Source organism: Gossypium arboreum, chromosome 7, assembly GCF_025698485.1.
Source record: "Gossypium arboreum isolate Shixiya-1 chromosome 7, ASM2569848v2, whole genome shotgun sequence".
NCBI classification, from domain to species: Eukaryota; Viridiplantae; Streptophyta; class Magnoliopsida; order Malvales; family Malvaceae; genus Gossypium; species Gossypium arboreum.
This window is the reverse complement of record NC_069076.1, coordinates 82121986-82142441: the sequence shown is the minus strand read 5'-3', so window position 1 is coordinate 82142441 and position 20456 is coordinate 82121986. Positions and strand designations below refer to the sequence as shown.

Sequence of the window (20456 nt, the reverse complement as noted above, 5' to 3'; positions counted from 1 at the left end):
TTTCTGAAAAAAAATCATTAATAAGTGTTAGCATATAATTAGTTCCACCTGTTGAAGGCACTCTAGATGGTTCTCAAAGATCAGAATAAATATAATCCAATATTCCCTTCGTGTTATGGATTTCTTTGGTGAATCGAACTCTCTTTTTGTTTCCCAAAAATGCAGTGCTCACAGAACTTCATTTTGTAAATTCCTTACCCATTAAGAAGTCCTCTTTTGCTCAATTATGTCATGCATTTCTCAATCATATGCCTTAAATGCATATGCCAAAGTCTAGTAATATCATTATCTAACAAGGAAGAGGAAGTGACGGGTGTATCACTAGTAAGCTACTTAACAAAGAATGATAGGCAAATGGTTTGAGATGGAAAGGGTCTATTTGATGTTACGAATAAGTATTTCACGGATTTATTCACACCACAATAGGGAATCTGAGCCATATTTTGGAGGGGGCATGCACGTGTATTAATGATGAGATGAATGCTTCCCTTCTTGCAAGGTATACGTGGGAGGAAATTTATACTACTTTAAAAGCAATGGCCCTGACGAAGGCTTTGGGTTTGGATGGGCTTCCCGCTATGTTTTACTAGAGCTATTGGTATATTGTGGGACAAGATATTGAAGATTATTATCTTGGAATTTTGAATCAAGGTATGTCCCTAACCAATATTAATAAAACGTACATTGTTCTTATTCCTAAATTTATGAACCCTACAAGCATACAACAGTTTTGTCCTATTAGTTTAAGCTCGTTCTATATAAAATCATTTCGAAAAATGTGGTTAATGGATTTGAAAAAGGGTTGAATTTGTGTGTGGATGAGGCGCAAAGTGCATTTGTTCCTGGTAGTCTGGTTACAAATAATATCCTACTTGCATATGAAATTCTTAATGTGTATAGAAGGAAGAAGAAGGAGAAGAAAGGGCACTTTGCTCTAAAGTTGGATATGAGTAAGACTTATGCCAAAGTGGAATGGAGTTTCTTGGAAAGAATTATGTTGAGAATGAGTTTTCTAAAACATGGGTGGATTTTATCATTCATTATATTAATTTTGTCTCCTACTTTGTGATTTTGAATGGTGAGGTGGGTCATAATTTTTCTTCTAGAATGAGGCTTAGACAATGAGATCCCCTTAGCTCGTATCTTTTTCTTATGTGTTGTGAAGGGTTGTCTTCCCTTATGCGAATGGCAGTCCAAGATAATTTAGTAAGGGGAGCGAAAATTAGTCGAGAGGGGCCACAAATATCCCACTTATTATTTGTTGACGATTGTATATTATTTGGGGAGGCCACAGTTGGGGGAGCTTTGGTGTTAAAATAAAATTTGGAGGAGTGTGAGAATTCCTCAGGGCAATTTGTTAATTTCGATAAATCAGTTATTAATTTTAGCTCAAATGTTGATTAGATTAATAAGGAACGAATATCGAATTGTTTGGGTGTTATGACCTCTTCTGAGCCCAAGCGATATCTAAGGCTACCTAATATGGTGGGGTGAAACAAAACAAGATCTTTTCAATTATTGAAGGACCGTATAAGGTGCCGGATTGAGAGCTGGTGTGTTCGACCTTTGTCACAAGGGCTTTTTGTTACTAGCCTCTTTTTGCTCTGAACTGAAGAGTACTATTAGTCAATTTTGGTGGAAAAATCATAAGGGTCGAAGGGGATTTCACTAGTGTGAGTGGTCAAAATTATGTGATTTTAAAGAAAATAGGGGTTTGGGGTTAAAAAGTTTGGCAAAATTTAATGTCGCTATGTTAGCAAAGCAATGATGGAGGTTGATAAAAAATCTGAATTCGTTGTTAGCGCGAGCTCTTAAAGCAAAATATTATTCGCATACAGACTTTATGAGTGCAAGTTTAATATTATACTTAGAAGAGTATTTGTGTTGCGAAGAGGTTACTTAATTTGGGCTTAAGTTGGTGTGTAGGAATTGAATCCAATATAAGAATTTGGGAGGATGTTTGGATTCCAGGGATGCCAGAACGAATAATACAAAATAATAAGGAAAAATCATCCATTATGTTTGTATCGGAGCTGATTAACCACCAAAATAGGCAAGGGGATGAACAGAAAATTACCCGGTTACTGGGCAGTGAAATTGCAGATAAGGTGTTGTGTATTCCCCTTGCTCAGAACTCGTATGAAGATTCAGTGGTTTAGGGGAATGAAGCTTCAAGTGACTTTACCGTTCGGAATGGTTGCATGTTACTTATTACATTTACTTCAATTGAGAATAATAGAAATTAGAAACTTTTTCACAATAAATTATGGAAACTTAAGCTACCTAAGAAAATAAAAATTACAGCTTGGAAGATTTTCCATAATTTTATTCCTAGTTTCTATAACCTGTACAACAGGAAATTGCGGAATTCAACAGTGTGTCCCAAGTGTTTGGTTGGTATTGAAACTTTGGAGCATATTTTTCGAGTCTGCCTATCTGTGAATGATATATGGAAAGAACTGCATACTGTACGACATAGTGATTTTTCAGATGCTTTTTTATAGGATTGGCTAATACATATTTTGAAGGTATCTCATTTAAATATATACAGAAAGGTAGTGTGCTCATTGTGGTTCATATGGAATGCAAAGAATAGAACAGTTCATGATGATGTTATCGTCTCAATCTAGGATACAGTATACAAGGTAGAGTCCTATATCAAAGAATTGGATGCGTTGAAAGAAAAATTACCTTTTCGACAGATGATGTGTGTCACGTTACTAATTAAAAATACGACAAAGGCAAGTGCACCTATTGATAAATAGTATAGTTATGGTGAGTAGAGATATTGTATCCACGAGGACTAAAAGTATTAGTAATTAGCGTTTTCTTACTATTTAGCCGACAATTTGGAGTGATGGGTTTTAAGCTAAAATTACTGAACTAATTTAATTAAGAACTCAACAGAGAATAAATCAAGAAAATAATCGAATAATAACCAATGGGAGAGACAATACCTAGGAAAAAAATTCACCTAGACTTAATCTATTATTATGAATCTGAATTAAACGATTTATTTACTTGGTATCTTGATCTGTATAAATCCCTAAATTATGCTAATATCTCTTTCGAGATAAGAACAATTGACTCTAGACTGATTAATTGAAATTTTTTTCTAATTAAAACCTCTATTATCGCATTAACTCGATTTATAGATTCCCTATGCTAACTTAAACAGGGACTTTTGCTCCTCTGATTAAGCACATTAAACATGAATTAATATCCTGAAAATATTAAAACAAGAAATAAGCACTCATAATTGAGAACAAGAATTAAGTATTTATTACGTAAAACAGAAATTAGATAATAGAATTCATCATATGTTTCATCTTCCCTAGATATCTAGGGAATTAGTTCATAATTGTGAATAAAAATATCGAAAAGTCAGAATAACCATAAAAAATAAAAAAACTCATAAAAACTTCAAAAGAAATTAAAAGGAAGTACTCAATCTTGATGGAAATTCACTTCAGAGTTGGCTCTAACGGTGTTATTCAAGTTGTTTTCATTTATATTTTCTTATGGCTCTTTATTTTCTTCTTCTATTTGGTATTAATAGACTTTAGAATGCTCAGAAAATTTAAAAATTACGTTTTTTTTGCACATTTGGGATGCAAGTTGTGAAATCGACACGGTTTGACACATGACCGTGTGTCCAGCCCGTGTGGCTCACACGAGTGTGTATCCAGCCCGTGTGGCTCACACGAGTGTGTATCCAGCCCGTGTGGGAAGATCCAAGCCGTGCGGCTCTTGAAAACAACTCTATTTGTCCAATTTTCGCTAGTTTTACCCCCGAATGAGCATTGTTTGAAGATTAATTTTGGTGCTGCTTTTCATGAACAAGCTAAGAAGTCATGCACATAGATAGTTGTTAGAGATCGACAGTGCCATGTAATTGGTTCTCAAGCAATGTTAAATGAGCATATATCTTTGGCGTTTGCTACAGAGGCTCTTGCATGTCTCTGCATAGTCATTTGGGGTTGGATCTTGGATTACAAGAGGTGGTTTTGGAAGGTGATGTCCTAACAGTGATTCGAAAGATTAATTCCCTTTAGCATGATGAATTGGTCATACGGGCTTATATCAGTGATATTAAATTGAAAGCAAGGTTTTTAATCAATGTCTATTTGGGCATGTGCCTCAAGATGGAAACACAATGGCCTATTTATTAGCAAAAAAAGGTTTGAGAAGAGGGGAAAGTGTTTACCTGAGCGGAGGTGTGCCAAATTTTGCTTTGATGGCAGTGGAAAGGGATCGTTGGGCTCTATTGGTGGATGGAGAAAGGGGGTTTGCAAGAGTTGTCGCAGATGACTAATTTGAAACAGTGGGGATAAAAAAGGTGGGAGGAAGCTCAAGGGTTTTGGAGTCTTAAGGGTTAGGGATGAGGATCGACTGTTGGGTTTCATGAAATCGGCAACAGGTAGGGACTTGACGCTTGGGAGTCACCATCAACAAAGTTGTGGGAAACGATCTGTTGGAATCAGAGATACAGGGAGCGTTGTTTCAGTTTCTTTGGTTGCTGAACACCAGAGGAAAAGGAAAGTAGATAAGCTTGGAAATGTTGATGTCTATTATGCCTCTGTTGAATAGATAGTCGACCAACCTGGGCTTGTTGTTTTGGTTTGTTTTATTTTGGTTTGTGGTTATGTTTGGACCCTTTGGTTTTGCTTCGGATTTGCAATAAATGAATAGCCCAGTTTCAAGCATTTCAATTCAGTCTCCTTGTTCCTCAAACAAGTAAGCATTGAACTCTCTTTTATTAGTTTTCACTTTCTATAATCTTTTTCGTAACTGTAAATTGCCTTTACCATGTTTCAATGTTTTGTTTTGTTCTTTCCCCCCTTAATATTTGTTTCAAAACTCTAATTCCTCTTCGTGATTGGTAAAACATTCAAGTAAAGAAATACAAATCACAACCAATTGAATCTCTTTCTAATACCAAGACAAAGTAAAATACCTGTAAAAACCTGAAAACTCGGTTCAATCAGTTGGTTATACAACGATCCTTAAAAGGTGACCTGGTAACAAGACGGATTCAAACCATGGCATGGATGATCTTTTTCCCTTATCCCAGTAACAGATGAAACAAGGGTCGTGAGGAAAGAGCTAGAGAGACGCACAGAGCTCAGAAGTAAACCTTGTTGATATTGTTGTTTGCAGGTGTCTCATAATGAGATACGGTAACAGCCAATCTGGAGCCATCAGATAGCTGAAAAACCGATTGGATCTTGCTGCAGGTGTGGAACGGATCACTCTAGTTAGGATCTACAAGGATATAGGAAGATAATATGCTTGTATATAAACTGTAGTAAACAAAGTGTAAATTACCCTTTGCCGTATGTCGGTTCTCCGAACAATACTGCACGCTTATTATCTTTCAATGCACCAGTTAAAATTTCACTTGCACTTGCAGTATCCATGTTCACCTAATGGAAATTCGGGTAACGGAAACCATGATCTGACATACAGAAATAGATTTGACATTGTAACAGTAAGAAATGAAGTCCTTTTGTTTAAACCAAGCTTACCAGTACAGCTAGGGGTTCTGAAGCTGCAATTGCTGAGCTTCCATCCGTGTCGTATATATCTCGAACTCCATGATTATCACAAATATACACAATCACGCCCTTGTCTAACCTGTTCCACAAAAAAAAAATGATGATAACTTGTGCTATGAAACTTGACATGGATAAAAGAAATTTTTAATTTCAATGGCTTTAACTTACCAAATCTTGGCGGTTTCGATTCCTTTGGGTGAAAGCCACCACTACAGCAAATTGAATCTTCTAGAAAAATCTGTCTTAAGGGCGAGTTTAAAACAGATCATGTCAAAAACTAATCACCTATTATCACGAAGGTCCAACACAAAGGCATTAACGCTATTACTCCTTAAAGTATTGATCACTTCCTTGACAGAAGCTACAGTAAATGCAATTTTTTAGGATAATACCCTATATATAAACTAGAGAAGGATGGGAAGGGTATCTCCGAGAATCCCCCTCGGAAAGATGCTAACGAGGCTAAAAAGAGGCACAACCGAACTAGAAAGATGAAAACAAAAATGCACAAAAAGATGAAGAAAACAAAAGGAGGTTGTTTATACAAAGAGACGAACTCAAAAGTTTATTGTGTGAATGGACTCCTAAGAAACTATAGGATATATGATTTCATGGCTTAGTCCATATCTTCAAAAAATAGAAAGAGTATTTGCAGTCAATATCTCCACTTACCAGAAGCCTTTTGGTTGAATGAGGTTAGCTTAATATAACCGATTTTGGGGTAGTTCTTTTCCGAACCAGGAACTTCGCATAGCCTTGATTTTACAGGATTCAGTGAAATCTTTGCTTGCCTAGAAAGTTGCAATCGCAGATGGGTCAATCTTAAATCTCTCACAAAAGAGGTATAAAAGAATGACAAAATACAAATTCTCATATTCTACCTCATCTAATTTGGAATGCATAATAACAATAGCATATTTTCGAATGCCGAATTAATTAATATTGGTAGAACTTTGGATATAGTTACTAATATATCAAGTTCAAATACATCATAAGATATTCAAATGAAACACTTAACTTACGTGAGAGCTAAGTGCTTTATTTCGGGTCCGGTTTGAACTGTTAATTCCACAGAACTTCCTTCTGGTCCCCTGTAGTTTAGTTAAAAAGACAAGCATAACAGTAAACAACTGAAAAAGAATGTATAAATCGACGCATTAGCAAAGAAAACGGAATGAAAGATCTATATACGGCTCTCTGCTGAATAGATATATCTTCACCGATAGTAACACGCTTACTGCAATCTCTCTGCTGCATCATAGACATATTCATCTAATGATCAAAGGTTTCCATCATTTCAAAATGGCAATAATGGTTCATTGCATAGGAAGAGAGCAAAAAGTGTGGAAGAAGAAAGGTTGCCTGTGGATAAACCGAATAATCACAACAAACAAGCAGGGACCTCTAGAGGAGAAGAAGACTTGCGCTCTTCGGCCGAGTCTTCAGTATCAAAGAGGCAAAGTATTAGCAGCATGTCATTCTCTGTTCCCCAGTCTTGTTCTTCGTCCGATGGCAGGCCTATGCTGGAGTGTGAATTGTCTGATATGAAGTGATCGTGAGAAGCTGCAAAGTTTGATATACTTGTGGTTTTTGCTGTTTATCTGTCTGATACATTGGATTAAGGCAGCCAGCAAAGTTAAGCCTTCGACGTAGAGCCCGGGGTGTCACGAAATATGCTCACTATAAATAGATATGTAAGTTGAAATAATGTGTTTTAATGTAGATGAGCATTACAAATCATGGCATGATATATTAATCAGCCATTACCAACAACAATATGTAGTTTTCTGCAATAAATGAGCAAAACTTAGACTATATTTGTATGAAATTTTAGGCTTGATTTCAAATGAAAAAGATTATGTCCCAGAATAGCTTTTCCATGCGTCTGAGAAGTGAATCATGGTGTATAAGATTTGTTTCATTCATCCTTAACCTTCAAAGTACATCATCAACTAAACTGATTATATACAAGTGTTTATGAACAAACTGATTCAAATTTGCAAGTGACAATCATGTGAAACATTTCAGATCAAGATAGATTCACCAGATTGTAAGATGTGATCCAAAAATAAGTTGGAAGCCGAAAAGCCCTTACCGACCATTTCTGTAAGAAGTGGTGTTGCCTTTGAGGTATAGTCATTTCGAAAAAATCCCCGGATCATTACATTATAACAGCAACTGTTAGGCAAACAATCATTATCTCCCATGCTCTTAAACAACCGGTATGCTTCATCTGGCAATCCCTCTTTACACAATCCATTAATCATTATGCAATATGTGTATACAGTGGGTTTTAGATCACTGACTGAGAGTTGACAAAATAATTCCTTTGCAACTTCGATATGCCCAGCTTTGCACAAGCCATCAATTAGGATGGTATAAAAGATGGTATCGAGTTGCAACCTACTATTCCACATATCTTGAAAAACTTTCAATGCCATTTCAAGTTTCCCATTTTTGCATGAACCATCCAGAAAAATCGAATAGGTCACCAGATTTGGAACTTGTCCAGAAGCAAGCATCTTTCTCCAAAGTTCATATGCATTTGAAACTCTCCTTAACTGAAACATACCTTGCATCAGAGTGTTGTATGTGACAACATCAGGCTCAATGCCTTGCTTTCTCATTCTGCCAAAAATATCTTCAGCTTCAGAAACCATACTAATCTTGCAAAGAGAATCCATCAATATATTATACGTGATAACATTAGGTTCAACACCTTGCTTTCTCATCGTGCCAACAATAAATTCAGCTTCAGAAACCATACCATTCTTGCAAAGCGAATCTATCAATGTACTATACGTGACAACAGTAGGTTCGATGCCTTGCTTTCTCATCGCGTCAACAACAACTTCGGCTTTAGAAACCTCCCCCATCTTGCAAAGAGTATCTATGAATATACTATATGTGACAACATCAAGCTTAATGCCTTGCTTTGTCATAGTGCCGACGATATTTTCGGCTTTAGAAATCATTCCTTTCTTACAAAGAGCATCGATCAATATGCTATATGTGACAACATTAGGCTTAATGCCTTGCTTTGTCATTATGCCAACAATATCTTCGGCTTTGGATATCATTCCCTGCTTGCAAAGCGCATCGATCAATATACTATATGTGACGACATTAGGCTTACTGCCTTTTTTTATCATTTCGAAGAAGAGACCATGAGCCTCCTTTAGCAAGCCCTTCTTACAAAGACAGTCAAGGACAGTGCTATATGCTATAACATCAGGTTCAAAACCTCTTTCTTCCGTCATCCTTAGATACCTAATAGCCATCAGTATTCCCAGTTTTACACACCCCATCCAGTACTGTAGTGTAAACAATTAAATCAGGTTGATACCCTTTCTCAAACAATTCATCAAACAAACTCACAGCCTCAAAAATCTTACTTTGATTACAAAGTCCCCTAATCAAAGTGGAAAAAGTAACAACATCAGGTTTAACACCTAGCTTCAACATTTTGCCCAAAACAGAAAACCCAGAATCAATTCGATCAAGTCGACAAAAGCAATTAATCAAGATGTTGAAAGAATAATCATTATGGGAAACTCCCGAAAATTCCATTTGCCTACACAGAGAAACAACAGTGGCATAACGTTTCATTCTAAAAATGGCTCTTAATAATTTAGTGAATTCAACAATTGAAGGCTTCGGGTGCTCCTCAATCATCTTGTAAAACAAAGCCAGAGCATCATAAACATTATTGAAGCGAGGATACGGTTTTCGATTTCCCCTTACAGACATTGAATTCTCACTTAAAGCTTCTATGTGGGTAGAAATGTAATTAAAATAAGGTGAAAAAGACGAGTGGAACTTAGAAAGGTTCCTTCCACCATTAACAACTGAAGCAAGAAGCCTACCCATATGTTGCAATTACAGGGAAAACAAGAGCTGAGCTTTGAAAAGAAACCCCATAAATGGCGGCGGCCGCGGCTGAACTAGCAGAAGAATACTATACTCCGTTTAAAGGCTCTAAAATTGTTTGTTTGTTTGTGCTCCAAAATTGGAGGGAGAGTAGGGTGGGTTTTGTTTGTTTGTTTGTTTGTGCTCCTTGCTCGCTGATCTTATTTGCATAAGTTTTAATATATTATTTGTTTTTTTTTCAAAATTAAATATTTATATTTGGATTTTAAGTTATTATCCAGAATGTAAAATTTTTTAATTTTGATACGTAAGTGAAGGCAACAATGGCAGTGGCAGTAAGAGAAGCGGAAGATAAATTCTCACAATTAAATTGAGATTATTTCTAAAATTTAAAGTTTAATTTTTAAAATTATGATTAAATTGATTTACTACGTAAATGTTAATAGTTAAATTTATTATTATATTTATTTTTGAATGTTACTCCTCCTCTTTAGATTAAGTGTTTAATTGAAAATATTTTGAAAATAAACTCTTTTATGTGTGAAAGAACAAAATTTGAGGGAAACTAATGTGGGTAGGATATTTAAATAATTTCACCATTATCTGTGCTTTGGAGTTTTGTTTATTTGTTTGTTCTACCAAGTTTGCTTGTTTAACGAAATCAGGCCACTGATCATATTTATAAAAGCCTAAATATATTATTTGGTATCTATTTTTTCTTGCATTTTTCTATTGAGAGAATTTTTACTCTAATTAAATATTTATATTTGGTTTTTAGTTGCTATCATGAATTTAATTTTTTATATGATCTAATGAAATTATTGATAATAAGCAAAGTCATATCACTGATCTTATTTGTAGAAGCCTTAATATATTATTATTTTTATCTATTTTTGTCAAAATTAAATATTTAGATTTAGATTTTAAGTTATTATCCATAATTTAAATTTTCTTTTAATTTTGAGGTGGAAGTGAAGTGAAGGCAACAATAGTAGTGGCGGTAGGAGAAGTGGAAGATAAATTTTGATGATCAAAAGAGACAATTTCTAAATTTTGATGGTTAATTTTATAAAATTATGATTAAATTGATATCAAATATAAATATTAAAGGCTAAATTTTTTTATACCTATTTTTAAATGTCACATCACCCTTCGATATAAGGTTGAACATTTGATCGAATAAAGTGAAAAATTTATGAGAATAAGCCCTTTTATGTGTGAGAGAGTAGTGTGGGTAAGATATTTAAGTAATTTCACCATTATCTAAGGCTTTGAGGTTTTATTTATTTGTTTGTTATGTTAAATTTGTTTATTTAGTGAAATCAGGTCACTATTCTTATTTGCGAAGCCTTAATATATTATTTGTCATATATTTTTTCTTTATTTTTTAATGAGAGAATTTTTACTCCAATTAAATATTTATATTTGGTTTTTAGTTATTATCCGAATTTATTTTTTATATGATGTAACGAAATAATTGATAAAAAGAAAAATCAGGTCACTAATTTACACAAAATGATTAGTAAGCATCCTTTAATTTTATTTTTTTATTTGACAAGAAATTTGTAATATCTAGTGACATGTAGGTCTCTATTTTGATGGATTCCAAAAATATGTAGACAACAAGGCTTATTGCACTTTAAACAAGAAAACTTAGGTTCAAATTTTAAGAATAATGCCGTTAAAAGAGACAGTTACAACTTTCAAAAAATTCAATTGTCATAAACAGTAAAATGAACATAAATGATACTTTAATCATAATAATATATAAGTTTATAGACTCATTTACCCAAAAAGGCCCATTTCTAAACAAAATTACGCAAATGGGCCAATTAACAAATTATTTACGGAAAAGGATCAGTTCTGGCAAAACGAGTTTACGTAGCCGCGTTTTAGGGGGAAAAATCCATCAAAGCGCGCTCCTGGGGGAGCGCTTTGTGCCATTTCAACAAATCGCACCTACATAGACGCGTTTTGTTGACGTGGCACAAAGCGGGCGCGCTTTGCTGGATTTTTATATTTAGAGATATTTACATGTTTAGTCTCTAGGATTTTTTAGGGTTCTTAGGGTTAAGGTTTTGCTAAAATAAGTTGGGGTTTAGTGGTTATTTTTTTAAAGCATGTTAGGGTTTAAAGTTTTAGTTGATTTTTAAAATAAATCAGATTTAGTGTTATTTTATAAAAATTATTTAAATTAGACTTTATGAATTTTAAATGAATTAAGTAAATTAAGGTTTAAGGGTTTAAATAAATAAAATTAGAGTTTTAAATAAATTAAACTAGGATTTATGGTGTTTAAATAAATTAATTAAATTAGGGTTATAGGGTTCTAAATAAATTAAATTAGGGTTTAAGGTTTAGGGCTAAAATTAATTAAATTAGGGTTTAGTTTTTTTAAAAATAACATTGTGTTTATTTTTTTAACAAAATTAACTATTTTGACCCTGAAAAATAATTTTAAGAAGACGTTTCTGAACAAATAGTGTCAAAAATGCTTCAAGAAGGATGCACTGTCAGCAAAATTTTTGAAAAAAGCTCCCACATGGACGCTCTTTTTCTACAGTAGTTCCTGAAAAAATAATTTTGAGAAGACGTTTCTGGACAAATAGTATCAAAAACGCTTCAGCAAAATTCCTGAAAAAAGCTCCCACATGGATGCCCTTTTTCTACAATAGTTCATGCTTGGCCTTAGGCTATAAACGAGGCAAATATCATTCTCAAGTTGCATAAGTTATAGCAAGAAAAATTAGAGAGGCTAAGCAGAATAGAAATTGAAGATGAGTGAACGTATTAGTGCTGTTATTTACTATGATGGTGAAGTCTGTGACACCAAGAACGGTGTTGTTTTTTTATCGGAGAACACAGCGAATGGTTTTTAACCAGAGTATAGATTTTACAAAATTTTGTAAAAGAATTAGGCGCAAAATCTTTGGAATTATGCCAAGTAGGGTTTATTCTATTAAGTATCAATTTTGTGTTTCGATTAATCCAGTGACATATGATGCATTTGATATCAAAAGTGTTCGTAGCTTTTAGGCGATGGTGCAGATTCATCTCGCTAGTGGGCCACTCTATCTTGAGATATATGTTCAATTTTCATCGCCAAATGAAACATTTGCAACTTCAACAACAACTGCTATTCGAGAGGAATACATGACTCCGTTAGTGTGAGGCAGAACACGGAAACGCCCGTGTTTGGTGGTAGTATGGAAAACACAACTCCTGCACCACACTCGGTTAGTGGATGGGACATGCACATCGGTGGGTCGATATTTGATGCTGGAAATACGTATTGAGGAATGACATCAACTTCTAGTGGTTGGCAATCCACATCTAATTGGGGACGTTACGAAACATCCACAATAAGGGACGATGTACTCCCTACAACGTCCACTGGCGAGAGGACCTCGTACGTTGCAGATCATTGTGGGTTGGATGATGAGTTCGATGTGGATCCACCTCGAGAGCCTGACCCCGATGGTGTAGAAGTTGCTCTATTTTCTAAACTAGAGCCTGTTCCATCCAAACCTGAAGACTTTGAACGAGGTTCAGATGAAGAAGAAGAAGATCCGCGATTCAGGGCGTATTCACCTCTGGCCCACATGCATAATATCGACATATTGGCAGATGATGCGTTTGAGTTTCTAAAGCTACCACACAGACCCGTGACCGTACAAGTTCATCATTTGATTAGGGTGATTTGGAAGTTGGTAAGGAGTTTTCTAGTAAAGATAGTTTTCTTGGTACTTTGAAACAATATAACATCAATCACAAGGTTAACTATAATGTGGTTAAATCCAAATTTGAGAAGTTCGAGGCCAAGTGTGCAGTGCAAGATGGTACATGTTCATTGAAAATCATGGCTTCTCTTAGGAAAAAGACAGGCTTGTGGAGATAAAAAAATATAAAGGTCCACATACCTGTGTTGCCGGTACAGTATCACTGGGTGTTTAGGGTTTTGAATAATAATGTTATTACTTAATGTTGCATTATTTAACTACTTCGTTGATAGGTGTTTCACAAGATCATCCTAAGATGGATTTAGGCATGATAGCTACCTTAATACTACTGATGTTGAAGGCAGATCCTAGACTTCTATGTCATGCATAATTGCTAGTATTCATAGCCAATTGAGGTACACGTTCTCTTACCACAAGGCTTGGATAGCTTAGTAAAAGGCGCTGGAAAAGATGCACAGTGGGTGGGACGCTTCATATAATGAGGTTTGGCAGTGGTGTCAGGTGCTAGAGAGGTATGTCCCAGGTTGCATAACAGACCTTGAAATAGTCCCTGCGTACTACAACGGCCGATTGCTCCGTGGATGCCAAGTGTTCAAACGTCTGTTCTAGAGCTTTGAGTAATATCGGGATGCATTTGTGTACTGCAAGCCATTGGTACAAATTGACGGTACATTTATATATGGTAGATATACCTATCGACTATTGCTAGCTGTGGCACAGGATGGCGGTAGGAGAATCCTTCAAATTTCATTTACAATAACACTGGGAGAGTCAGCTGATGACTGAGATTTCTTTCTTTCTAGGTTAAGGAGGCATGTATACCCCTACTTGATATCTGTGTTATATCGGATCAGCGCACTGGAATACTAGCCGCAATTGAGTGGCATAGAAGACTATGGGAATGAACACACCATTGATATGCGTCCAACTACTACAGGCAGTATCGGTCTACGACTGAACCAAAGCAAGTGACCAACATGGGTATTTAATCTCTATTAATATACTTTCAGTTGTAATATTCAATTTATTTTGAATGGAATATTGATATGTAATTTTTCGCTATCAACTTATATTGGCAGGGTACGAGATCAATAAGGACCATTTTCATGAGATGTTAGGGAATTTGTGTTCAGTTAACGATCAAGGTGCAGACTACCTCTGTAATATACATTTTGAACAGTGGACACAAGCATATGACGGAAGCCTACGATATGATCATATGACCACAAAACTGGCTAAATACATAAATTATGTTTTAAAAGGAATGCGTCATTTGCCAATAACCTCAGTTGTGCGAGAGACATATTTTTGTTTGGCGGATCTATTTCCAAAGCGTGCAGCGAGTTATAAAGGCCAAATGCTAGGAGGCATGTATGGTCCCGGAAGGTACTGCAAGAAATTAACAAGCCAATGTATTACCGGCGGGTAATATCGTGTACACTTGATAAATATGACTTGTGACTGTGGGACGTTTGACGCACTTCATTATCCATGCACTCATGCAATTGCAGCTTGTTAGAATCTTCGTTTGGATCTCATGAAATATGTCGACAAAGTATACAAAATAGAAAACATGTACAATGTGTAGAGACAGGTATTGCCATTGGTCCCAGATGAACGTAACTGGTAGTCTATATCGCTTGCTCCGTTTAAGCTGTTACCGGATAGAGAATTGCGTCGCAATCCGAAAGGTTGACCTTGCTCGAGTAGAATACATAATAATATGGATATCCGGGAAAGAACGAACTAACGAAATTTGTGTGAAAAGTGTAGGAACCCAGGTGATACAATTTGATCGTGTCCAAACCGAAATAGTTGATAATTGCTGTAATAAAATGATGTTGCATTATTTCTATTCCGCCTTATTCAAATGAACTTATATTTTATTAAAAATATAAAATTAATTTACAATTAAAATATTAAAAACAACTTCTTTTTTATTAAATGAAACAATATAGAAACAACGTCTACAAATATAGGTAGAATAAAAAATCAAGGTACATGCAGGTCGGAATCATGGCCACATGGGGGTGGATGACGATTACGCGCTAGATTCCTCTTTGGTTGCTCTGGTGAGGGTTGTGGTTGCTCCGATTGTGGGTGTTGGGAGGATGACCCACCTTGGTAGAATAAAGAATGTGGAGGTGTTTGCATCACCCACGATAGAAGTGTTTGAATCCCATAAGGCGATGTGGAATGGTAAAGAGATGGGCTCACCAACAGTGCCTCGTGTGATCTTTTCAGCGACGATGGCTTATATATCATCGATTGAGTCGTTAGAGTTATCGGGAAAGGAGATGCACCGGGCCATGCATTCCAACCTGCCATAGGACTGAGAAAAGGAAACATATAAGGGATAGGATACGCACCTAGCATAATCTGAAAGGGCTGTGATGTGGGTGTCGTCAATTTATGCATTGGGCTCGGTGATTGTGTGGGTACTGTTGATGGGCCCATCCCATCATCCATTCTCCTTGGATTTAAAGAGTCTCATCGTTCCCTTTCCACACAGATTTTCCGACGCCTCTGCTCTTTCGACAGCAAATATGGCTTGCTATGGATCCTAAACGCTGACATGTAATCCGGGGTACACGCTAACTCTGGGACGATGATCGGTTCACCATCAGGTATATGATCGTACTGGTTTTCCTAAATTTTGATATATTCCAACCAGAATAACAACCAATTCGTATTCGTTAGCTGTAAGTCAATTTTGTGCTACTCATCGAGCACCTCAGGTTCCTCAGGAATCGGTTGTTGGAATCTAAATTGTCGCAACACTCTACCCGTCTGGTGCATCTCAACAATAGAATAGTTTACCAATGGGACCTTAACATGCCAGATATTTGGATTTTGAAACAATTCTTCTGGAATTACTGCCCGTATTGCCGGATCCTCGTACGGTGTCCATTGAAATTATATGAACGAGATAAAAATATTAGTTATATACATAATACTAAATACTAAATACTAAGTACTAAATATGAAACGACTATTTTATGTATATATATTTTATTTAATACTTACTTGCACTTCCGACCGTTGGTCTAATAGAAGTCGTATATCTTCAAGAGCAGTAGGTATTCCAATATAACTCGCCGGATGGTTTCACCTAATTAAATAAATTTTCAGCATACAATTTTATTTTAAATCTATGGAATAATTGTAAAATCAAGTAAAATTTTTTACCTCGTTATGAGTGGGAATGTATATGGGTGGTTCACTCGAGGACATAAAAATAAAAAGCGAAACCGAGCCCATTATTGTAGTAGTGATAGACAATATCTGATTTTGGCTTTATTTGGTCGCATCGCCCCGCATATCTCCTGGTACAATGTTGCCAACACGGCAGACCCCAACTAAGCTTGCCAGTTGCTCTAAAATCAACGAGTTTCAACAGTCACCTCAAATGTATGAGGTTTCGTGACAAGTTCGGCTCTAGGAATGTGTCTCGTAACCAGCCCATCTCAATCCGACCTCTGTAAATATTATCCGAAATCACACCCAAAGATCGTAACATATGGCTTCCCAATCAACAGATTGAACGGACCTGGTGACTATGGACTCATCCACCAGCAATCCTAATTGTAACTGGACGTCCTCCAAAGTGATAGTACACTCTTCGCATGGAAGATGAAATGTGTGCGTCTCGAGTCTCCAACTCTCTATTAACGTGCTGATGAGATTTGGGTCCAACTTACACCCCCGACCTATAGTGGCCGCGTACCAAAAACCCGTTTCCCTCAAGTAATTTTCTATCAACGGTGATGGCGGACTAGTCATATTACGAATATAACATTGTAACACCCGATCTACAGACTGTTATAGAAAACTATAAAATACAAATTAATTAAAATTACATAAATGAAAAAAATATTAAATAATATTAAAAAATTAAAATTAATTAAAATTACATAAATAAAAAAATATTAAATAATTTTCAACATTTAAAATAAACCGTTACCATTTTCATTTGTTCGACGGAGATATGTTTATGATCGAGACGAATTAATTCTCCAGTTATTGCTAACACAATCAAATATTTTTGAAATTATAAAAAATATATTATTAATTTTAAAAAATAAAGTAAATAACTAATTATAAAGAGCTTTGAGAAATTTAATGAGAAATTTAAGAGTTTTAGGGAGAATTTTTAGAGATTTTTGGCTAAATTTTGAAGAAATTAAGTGTGAAATATAAGAATGGGGTTTTTATAAAAAAAATTACTATTGGACCCCCCAATGGTCAAAAAAATTCAAAAAATTATAGTTCTTTGCCAAAGAAAGCTTTCCCCTAAAGGAGCGCTTTGTGCCACGTCAGCAAAATGCGCCCACATAGGCACGATTTGCTGACGTCGCATAAAGCGCTTCCCCAAGGGTGCGCTTTGCTGGATTTTTTTCCCTAAAACGCGGCCACATAGGCGCGTTTTGCTAGAACTCCCTTTTCCGTAAATAATTTGTTAATTGGCCCATTTCCATAATTTTGTTTGGAAATAGGCCTTTTTAGGTAAATGGTCAAGTTTATCGCTAAAAAAAAAAAAACTTGAGAAACAAAACAAATATTAAGCCCCTCGACTTAATTCGCAACCAATTGAGCCTTTGTCGTTAACAGAAAAAGTTAATCAAGTCACTCCATTAAAAGTTTCTCTCTTTGACCATGTTAACCATTAAAATTAATTAATAGACCAATTAGATGGCAAACCCTATGTAATCTTTCAATTTTCTAAAAAAATTATAAAAAATCATTAAAAATCATAAAAAAAATTAAAATTTTATAAAAATATTAAAATTATGGTTAAGTATTTCAAAAGGTCCTTATACTATTTTGAAATTTAAAATTTAATCTCTACTTTAATTTTGAGATATTGAGTTCTTGGGATTTTATTATTTAAAATCTTGATCCTCCATTTAATTTTATCATTAAAGCTCGATTCAACCAATTCGTACATGTTTACGAGTCAACTGGTTTTTAAAATTAAACTTTTTTGACCTTCAACATTACAGTTTTTTTTTTGTCAATTTGGTCCTCACCCTTTAAAATTATGTAATTTTTTAAGGGACAAAATCTTAAAATTATGTACAAGTTGATATATGAACTTTGATTTGATGCAATTATACACATGAAACTTTGATTATGGTTTAAATATATACATGTGATTTGTAGTATTTTGCTACGTCAAATTAGGCTCTCCATTACGTTGGAAAATCAGGTTTGAAAAATGCAGCGAAAAATATATTTGAGAAAAAATAAGAGTTTTAATTTTTTTTTCCAAACCTAGAACTTGATTGTGACGTTGAAAATGAAACCATCGGAAAGTGTTGATGATCATGTTATCCGAGTGAAAGCGGTGGTAAATGAAATGAAAAGGAATGGAGAAACACTTGATGATGTCAGAGTAATGGAAAAAATTTTGCGGTCATTGACACGCAAATTTGATTATGTGATGGTTGCCATTGAAGAGTCAAAAGATTTATCACAAATATCAATCGACGAACTTTTTGGTTCCCTCCAAGCCAATGAGCATAAAATGAAGCTAAATGATGATATTGGAAATTCGGACCAGTCTTGCAAAGTAAGTTGTCCTTCAATGAAAGTGGAGCTAGGGATAATTTTGGACAAGGAACGAGCAATCGTGGAGGATACCGTGGAGGATATAGAGGCAGAAATAGAGGTGGACGAGAAACACGTGGACGAGACAATCAATCATATAGTAAAGTCCAAACAAGTAACGAATATCAAACATCAAGTCGTGGACAAAGAGCTCGAGGTCGAGGTCGAGGCAGAGGTAGATTTCAACAAGGAAATATATCTCAGGTACAATGTTATAATTGCAATAAATATGGCCATTATAGTTAAGAGTGTAGATCAAATCCAAGATGGAGGAGAGAAATCATGTAGCAGCAGCTAAAGAAGAAGAAAAATGTGGAATCTAGTGTATTCCTCACTTATAAAGAAAGTGAAAAATCAAGAAAAAAATATTTGGTATCTTGATAATTGAGCCAACAATCACATGTGTGGCCGAAAAGACTTATTTTCAGAGTTGGATAAGAATATTCATGGACAAGTAACGTTTGGAGGTGAATCGCAAGTCACGGTCAAAGGCAAAGACAAAGTCACTATTACACAAAAGAATGGAGAAAAGAAGTTCATTTCAGATGTTTATGACATACCAGCTTTGAAAAGCAACATTATCAGCCTTGGACAGCTTCTAAAAAAAGGATATAAAGTACATATGAAAAATTCCATGCTCGCCCTAAAAAATAAGAGTGGTGAATTAATTGCCCAAGTTGATATGACGCGTAACCGTCTGTTTACTATTGACATTGAATCTGGAGAGGTGAAATGTATGAAGAATGCAATTAAAGATGAATCATGGTTGTAGCATTTAAGGTTCGGGCATCTTGGACTTTCCGGTTTGAAGCTATTGTCAAAAGAAAATATGGTGAATGGGTTGCCAGAAATTAATCCTTCTGATCGACTGTGTGAAGCCTGCATTAAAGGAAAATAAAATAGACAGAGTTTTGAAACGGGAAAAACTAGACGGGCTAGGAGACCATTGGAGATCGTACACTCCGATATAGTAGGTTCTTTTGATATACCATCACTTGATAGAAATAGGTACAATGTTACTTTTATTGATGATTTTAGTAGAAAAAGTTGGATATATCTTCTTAAAACAAAATCAGAAGCATTTGATAAGTTTATCGAGTTCAAAGCCATGGTAGAAAAACAGAGTGGACATTTCATTAAAATACTCAAACTGATAGAGGTAGTGAGTATACTTCAAAGCTATTTGAAAGCTTCTGCAAGGAACACGCAATTATTCACCAGTTGACAATTGCATACATACCACAACAAAACAGTCGCTGAAAGAAAGAACTGCACTATTCTTGATATGGCCAGAAGCATGGTTAAAGGTAGGCATTTACCGAGAACTTTCTAGGCTGAAGCTATTCAATGTGCTGTTTATTTGTTGAACCAGTGTCCAACAAAAAGTATGAAATACAAAATGCCAAATGAAGCTTGGAGCAATCAAAAGCCAGGAGTCTGACATCTCAAGATTTTTGGATGCATCGCATATGCTCATGTTCTTGACCAGACGAGAAAGAAGCTTGACGATAAATGAGTAAAATGTATTTTCATTGGTTTTGAAAAGAGAAGCAAGGCATATAGGTTATACAACCCTCTCACCAAGAAAGTTATTATTTCAAGAGATGTTGAATTCAATGAAGCTGATTATTGGAGATGGAGCGAAGAAGAGAAGAAAATTGAAGGCTTATTTTTCAGT

General features: G+C 35.3%; 1 protein-coding gene, 1 long non-coding RNA gene and 1 pseudogene across 2 annotated transcripts; all 3 read right to left on the bottom strand.

Moving 5' to 3' along the window:
* Positions 1–2226: 2226 nt before the first annotated feature.
* On the bottom strand, positions 2227–5126 carry LOC108450390 (uncharacterized). The gene is made up of 2 exons (XR_008285862.1): positions 4208–5126; positions 2227–2466 (listed from the first exon to the last, which is right to left on the bottom strand). It is a non-coding gene; the product is annotated as an uncharacterized LOC108450390 (long non-coding RNA).
* Positions 5126–7032, bottom strand: LOC108476524 (carboxyl-terminal-processing peptidase 2, chloroplastic-like). The gene is made up of 8 exons (XM_053031009.1): positions 6951–7032; positions 6797–6830; positions 6581–6649; positions 6231–6349; positions 5844–5919; positions 5529–5637; positions 5329–5426; positions 5126–5231 (listed from the first exon to the last, which is right to left on the bottom strand). Exons 1-8 carry the CDS (start codon positions 7030–7032, stop codon positions 5126–5128), a joined length of 693 nt encoding a protein of 230 aa, XP_052886969.1.
* Positions 7033–7458: 426 nt separating this feature from the next.
* Positions 7459–9618, bottom strand: LOC108450382 (pentatricopeptide repeat-containing protein At1g63330-like; annotated as a pseudogene).
* Between the last annotated feature and the right edge of the window lie 10838 nt (positions 9619–20456).

Bases quoted from the DNA above. Each gene is read 5' to 3' on its own strand.
- LOC108476524 (XM_053031009.1), bottom strand. From the start codon at position 7,032: ATGCTGCTAATACTTTGCCTCTTTGATACTGAAGACTCGGCCGAAGAG. The intron at 5,638-5,843 runs GTGATTAGTTTT...TTTGTGGAACAG, and splicing joins TTGGACCTTCGTGATAATAG to GTTAGACAAGGGCGTGATTG. The intron at 5,427-5,528 runs GTAAGCTTGGTT...AATTTCCATTAG, and splicing joins CAGAACCCCTAGCTGTACTG to GTGAACATGGATACTGCAAG.